Consider the following 6,460-nt stretch of genomic DNA (forward strand, 5'->3'; position numbering starts at 1 on the left):
AATAAAGTCATCATATATACAAATAATCTCTGTAATCTCTGCTGGAAAATAAGAGGGGCTGTTAATAATTTGGTTGCCAGGCACTCAGAAGCATAGCATCTCTATCCAACTGCTGTTCAAACTTTCTGTTTGTGAAATGCAACCAATGAGAAGACAGCTCAACAAATTATGCAATACTTCTAATAGAGTAAATATGAAACGGGTATTGATAGCAATAGATTTTAAATGTATAGCCATTTCAGTAAGCAGTAGCAACAGTTAAATGTTTTATAGGCAAAGCACAAACAGGTAAAATAGAGATGCAACCAGATTATTGCAAATGCAAATGTCCATTAGAGAATTAACTTCTTTGCCTTTCTTACATGCTGCTTTCTTACACTATACCCATAAAATATAATATAAATATATTCATATTTCAAATATAAAATATGTTTTGTAAAGTATTAACTAATCGCCAGATAGATAGATAGATAGATAGATAGATAGATAGATAGATAGATAGATAGATAGATAGATAGATAGATACTATTGAAAAGACAAACAGCCTAAAGAAAATCAATAGAGTACAATGTACAACATGAAGGTCGGAGATTCTCCACCGTTCACTCCCACCTCGCCCATTGGTTGATAAACATCATTCTGCTGAGCCTCATTGGTTCTGAAAACCAGGAAGTGGGGGAGTAGCCAATCCAAGGGATAAAACGGTTTGACAGCAGCAAGTGGAGTCGTCTATGTCTCTGGAGTTGGGGGGTATAGATTCGGCATCCTCAGCATCCTTCAAAAAAATACTTAAACTAACTAGTTTTCATTGACTGAAGCAATCGGCTGAGACATATCTGTATCACTCATGGCAGCCTACAAATTAGTGCTGATTCGTCACGGAGAGAGCAACTGGAACCAGGAGAATCGCTTCTGTGGGTGGTTTGATGCAGATCTGAGCGAAACAGGTGAAAAGGAGGCGAAGAGGGGAGGACAGGCCCTAAAAGGTGAGGACGAACCGATGTGAAGTCTTCCTTCATTCCGTATGGTATCGCGCTCTCGGCAACTAGCAATTGCATAACCGCATACTCTGAGCGCATCGGGTCATATACCGGCCCCTGACCGTGTGCAGACGTGCTGAGGCGATGCTTTTATGTGGCTGCATTGCAACAGAAATAAAGGCCTGCAGAGCAGAGAGGGGAAAAAAACCTTCAAAGTAATGTATTTAGTTAAATGTTCATGCAGCTGGCTCTTTCACCCAGCTTCAATCAGAAGACCTAATTTTTTACGGCTCAATAATAGCTAGACTTCTGAGCCCCAACCAAAATAGTCAAGTCATTTTTCCGTGCAGTCATACCAAACAGCGGTCATTGTGTTATAATTAGATGCTTTTCATTGTTATATGCACCATACCTTCTATTATAAGGTTGAGGTTTTTGACTGCAGAGGCATATTGGAGACATCATCTTGAGCTCTGAGCAATCCTAAATGTAATTTCTGCAAGGCCTGAGATACAGGCTTATCTCTCTATATACCATCATTGGCATTATTCCAGGTGTTATTCATAAACAGCAGAGTGAAGAAATGTAATAACTACACAACTATGCAAGAAATATATATTTTACCAGACAAAAAAACCCTGCAGTGTCTCACACTCTATGAATCTCACAGATGCTAGCTTTGAGTTTGACATTTGCTACACCTCCGTGCTGAAGCGAGCCATCAGGACACTGTGGCTGGTTTTGGACAGCATTGACCAGATGTGGGTGCCTGTTCATCGGACATGGCGGCTCAACGAGCGTCACTACGGAGGCCTGACGGGGCTAAATAAGGCAGAGACTGCTGCCAAGCACGGAGAGGCTCAGGTGAAGGTCTGGAGGCGCTCATTTGATATCCCACCTCCTCCCATGGGTCCAGACCACGACTACTATACTATCATCAGCAAGGTAAGATATCATATTGGCAGTGCATGAACACAATCAATGAACTTTGCTGACGTCCGAGAGAAACAATGGTTTTGTACATATTGACTTTCTTAATCAAGTATCTCCAAACAAACGTAACAAAAATGAGCCACGACTTGAACATATCTCTGAATCCAGGCCTAACCAGCTTTATGAGAGAAATCAGCAGAAATGGCACGAGTGTTTAGAGAGAAAATAGTGGATTTAACATCATGTGTCTCAATCTTTTTATCTCCAGCATACCGGCTGGCAAGTTTGGCTATGCTACACCCAACACAGCGGAAATGGCGTTCATACGAATGAAAAAAGTGGCACAAAAAGAGCCCAGTATGACGTGAGGGTTAAATACCACAACAGTGCATAAATCAAGCATGGCCACCACAGAGACGTAGTAGGTTACTATTTGCCAGTAGGAGCCTTAATGCTATTGCCTAATACTAAGTTCAGTGTGAGTTAATGTATGACTGAAAGAGTTCTTCTGCATTCAGGTTCAAAGTTCAAGTCAAGGTAGAAACAAATTTCTCATGTCTTCCTTTCTATTTTTGAAATGTGTAACGTCGGGTTGCGTTTAGTGGTTGAGAGGAGGCGGCAAAACACCTAGCAGGGTAGCCAAAAGAATACACACTCACGCTGGCGTTGGGGATTCCACAGTGTGTTCTTTAATATACCTTCTCTTCATCAACCATATAAGCCCGGTTGAACGGCTGCAGCTTAACAAACATAGCGCACAGTGTTCGTACAACCCATAACGTTGCAAACAAAGGTGTCTGGAGAGGTAAAACATAAAATCCGTCCCTCCTCATGTACTAGCGTGCAAGCACATGTCCACACCATCACAGAGAGAGAGAGCAGAGAGACCAGTGGCACACACTGATGACACCATCAACCCTCGACTTGGGTGTCTCAAAGGGACACCACACCATAGTGGCTGTTACAAATGTAATATAAAAAAAAAAAGTGGGTTTTTTGGGTGGGGGGTAAAATAAAGCTTAAGATGCTATCTCAGTTTTTTGTTCTGTTATTTAGTTTGTACAATGAAGTTGTTATGTTTGCAGGATCGTCGTTATGCAGACCTGACTGACGACCAGCTTCCTTCCTGTGAGAGCCTTAAGGACACCATTGCACGGGCGCTGCCCTTCTGGAACGAGGAGATCGCCCCTCAGATCAAGCAGGGAAAGCGGGTGCTGATCGCCGCCCATGGTAACAGTCTGAGAGGGATCGTCAAGCACTTGGAGGGTGAGTAACACTAAAGCTTCACTTAGACTTCTGCGAGAAATCTACATTCTCTGGTTACATCCTAACTGGTGATGTAACCAGAAACTCCTTTTATCCCTACACCACAACCTTTCAAGCAATTCACGTCGTAGTATGCTTGCAGTTACATTGTAGTTACATTTCTCAGGAGGTCATGTAGAAGGTTGCAGCGCAGTGTTAAAATGGGGTTCTGGTTATAGTGTAAGTTACGGCGGAAATCTGATGCAAAAGTATGAGTCACATGGAAATGTTTTAAAATTCAGAATTTGACTTGGTAGGTTCACAAATATATATTCATGCTTTAATGTTCAAAAAACACATTATTTTCTCATACTGTTCACTGCTTAATCACCTCTACTTTATATGTTATGTTTATGTATTTGCTTGAAACTAGCGACTGAGCCCAGAAACACATCAAGAAAGTGTTTACTGAAACATAAGTAAACATAAGTCTTTTTTGTAAGCATAGGGGCACCCCCCCCCCCTCCTCATCCTTCAGAAGAATGCACGTTTAACCCTTTATTGACCAAGATTCATACAAAATGTTTCTTAGGAACAGTTGAATTCTCTATCTAGCCCAACTGCTTGAGAGGAAAGGTGATGTGAAGTTCACATGGTAAACTCCAGGTGGAGCTGTTTCTTCTTTTTTGTTTGTTTGTGCTCAGACAGCATAGCCTTGTGAATCCATTATGATACCATAAATATCCCCGTAAAGCTTGTCTTTTCTTCTTTCCACAATCATTTGAATTTTGTCTTTAGCATAAACAGTTATGCAGTTACAGTCATTTTAAAGTTAAGGTACTTCTGCATTAGCTTTACATTTTCAGCACAGACGCCATCCCTGTTATTTAGACTGTCTCTGCACTTCATTTTAGCTCCTTTCCTCCCCATGTACCTTTGATGATGAGTGTTGACACTTTACTATATATCAGTTAAGATGTGCTTTGACAATCTTTACAATAGGTTAGGGTTTTTTCCAGCCCTGGTAGGCCATATCGGTAGAGAGCACCCTCACGAACCTATTCTATTTTGTTCTGTAGGATGGCTTTAAATATGAAAGAAAAGAAAAGCAAATTAAGGGTCCCCCCTAGGCATCAAGGGTGAAGAAGTTAAGGCCCCCCTTCCAAACAAAAGGGTGTTCCACTTGGCTAGTTGGTTATTATAAGCTCCTAAGGACCGAAAGATAAAATAAACAGACATTAATGAGGGAATATAGCTATAGCTAAAAGCCTAGGCTAGAGGAAAAAAACAAAACAAAACAGGATATGGTTATACAGAGAACTGGGGAGTACCCTGTAGTCAATCACTCTGTCAGCAATTGCAGTAATTCTGTACAAAATGACATTTTGTCTGTTCTTTTTGTAGGAATGTCAGATGAAGACATCATGGAGCTGAACCTGCCAACAGGGATCCCTATCCTTTATGAGCTCGACAAAAACCTGAAGCCAGTGAAGCCAATGCAATTCCTTGGAGACGAGGAGACTGTACGCAAAGCCATGGAGGCCGTTGCTGCTCAGGGAAAGGCCAAGAAGTGAAAAACACCATGAAAGCTCCCTTTGTGTTCGATGGAACAGGTTGTCCCTAACAGCTGGCTTTAGATTAGTGTTTCCTCTAAATTCTGATTTATTTTTAGTTGTAATATGTGATGAATATACTGTAGTTTGCTGTCTGTTTGTACAGTACAGGGGAGCAGTAGACAGTAAATGACTGATAAACATTAGAGCCATGGAGCGCATGACTTTCAAGAGATTGTAAATATTTTTGCCTAATTATTACATTATAATCTTATATTCTAACCTTTACAGTGCAAGTATTGAAAGAGAATTAGCAATGCCGTCAAAAAAGACAATAACTAGAATATGTAATTTATGTCCTTTTTCACTAATGACAGAATTATAACACTTTGTTTTTGTTGTTACATGAAACAGGTCTTTGGTTGTGACATCGTTAAGCAAATGGCTGTGATATCTGAATGCCTTTAAATAGTAAAAAAGCAGAGGAAAGACTAAAATCCACGTATCCATTTTATGCTGCAGGCAATTCCAAGGTTAGCAATACTATTTACATGAAGAGATGAGGTCTCGGTTTGCCTCACATACAATACTGCTACTTTATTTTGGTGAGAGACTAGCAGCGGTTAAGAAATTATACCTGTTTAGATGGCATTGTTATTTCTCTGGGTGACCTAGGATACTGGGATATTGTGGGGTATTATAAATTAATTTAAAATATAGATTTTTTACATAAATAGTACCACCAAAGTGTACAGAAGTTATTTTCTAAGTCATTAATTTCATGCTTTTCACTAATAACAGGATGTAATGTTACAATCTCTTGAGAGCAGGATGGGATGATAAGGAAAGGCTAACAGTCCTTTTCTCTTATTTTGCTTGTCTATGATTGAAATATATGCTGTCTCCTATGTTGTTGCTGTCTGTGTTATTTGTTGACATTTTGAATGGTGCTATGCTGTGTGTTTTGCACCGTACATGTGATCAATCCACTGTTTAGACAATGATATTGTGACAAATGAATCATAGGAATAAAGATAAAAGGTCTACATTTATCATTGCACTTGTTAATGTGTTTCTTTCTCCTCATCCTATTCCATCAGCTGACCTTGCAGCTGATTTTAGACCAGCTAAAAATGTGTGAAGTGGTACAAGCAGTTATTAGTTTTTGGGGGGAATTACTTTTTCACACAGTGACAGGTAGGTCTGGGTGGCTTTTTCCCCTTAATAATTGAATTTAGATCTGCGTTTTGTATTTACTTGGGTTATCTTTGTCTAATATTAAAATGTGTTTAATTATGTGTTTGGTATGTAAATGTAACAAATATCCAAAAGTAAAATGAATGAAGCATGAAATCTTGGTGGTGGTCAAACCACAGTTTTGACTAAATTCATGAAGGAGAGGGTATTTTTTTTTGTCCCAGGGGCATATTGTATTTGCAAGACATTTTCCAGAATTAACCATTTCTCATGACGACCTCGAAAAAAATGAAAAATTACAATGTGGGTTCTAATAGATGGATTCAGCTCTATTTCTGGAGAAACTGATCAGGAAGGCTGGCTCTGTGGTCGGCATGAAGCTGGACACTCTGGTGACAGTGGCAGAGAAAAGGACATTAAAGAAACTGCTGGACATTATGAACAATGCTGGGCATCCTCTGCACACGGCCATTAACAACCAGAAGAGTCTGTTCAGTGACAGGTTGCTTCTCCCCAAGACAAGAACTAACAGACTTAAAAACTCCTTTGTCC

General features: G+C 39.9%; 1 protein-coding gene across 1 annotated transcript; it reads left to right on the forward strand.

Moving 5' to 3' along the window:
• Positions 1-701: 701 nt before the first annotated feature.
• Positions 702-5,763, forward strand: LOC113035314 (phosphoglycerate mutase 1-like). The gene is made up of 4 exons (XM_026190805.2): positions 702-986; positions 1,651-1,925; positions 2,999-3,179; positions 4,563-5,763. The coding sequence occupies exons 1-4, from the start codon at positions 848-850 to the stop codon at positions 4,730-4,732; spliced, it is 765 nt and encodes a 254-aa protein (XP_026046590.1). The 5' UTR covers positions 702-847; the 3' UTR covers positions 4,733-5,763.
• The last annotated feature ends 697 nt before the right edge of the window (positions 5,764-6,460 follow it).

This window comes from Astatotilapia calliptera, chromosome 13 (assembly GCF_964374335.1).
Source record: "Astatotilapia calliptera chromosome 13, fAstCal68.1, whole genome shotgun sequence".
In the NCBI taxonomy this organism is placed as follows: domain Eukaryota; kingdom Metazoa; phylum Chordata; class Actinopteri; order Cichliformes; family Cichlidae; genus Astatotilapia; species Astatotilapia calliptera.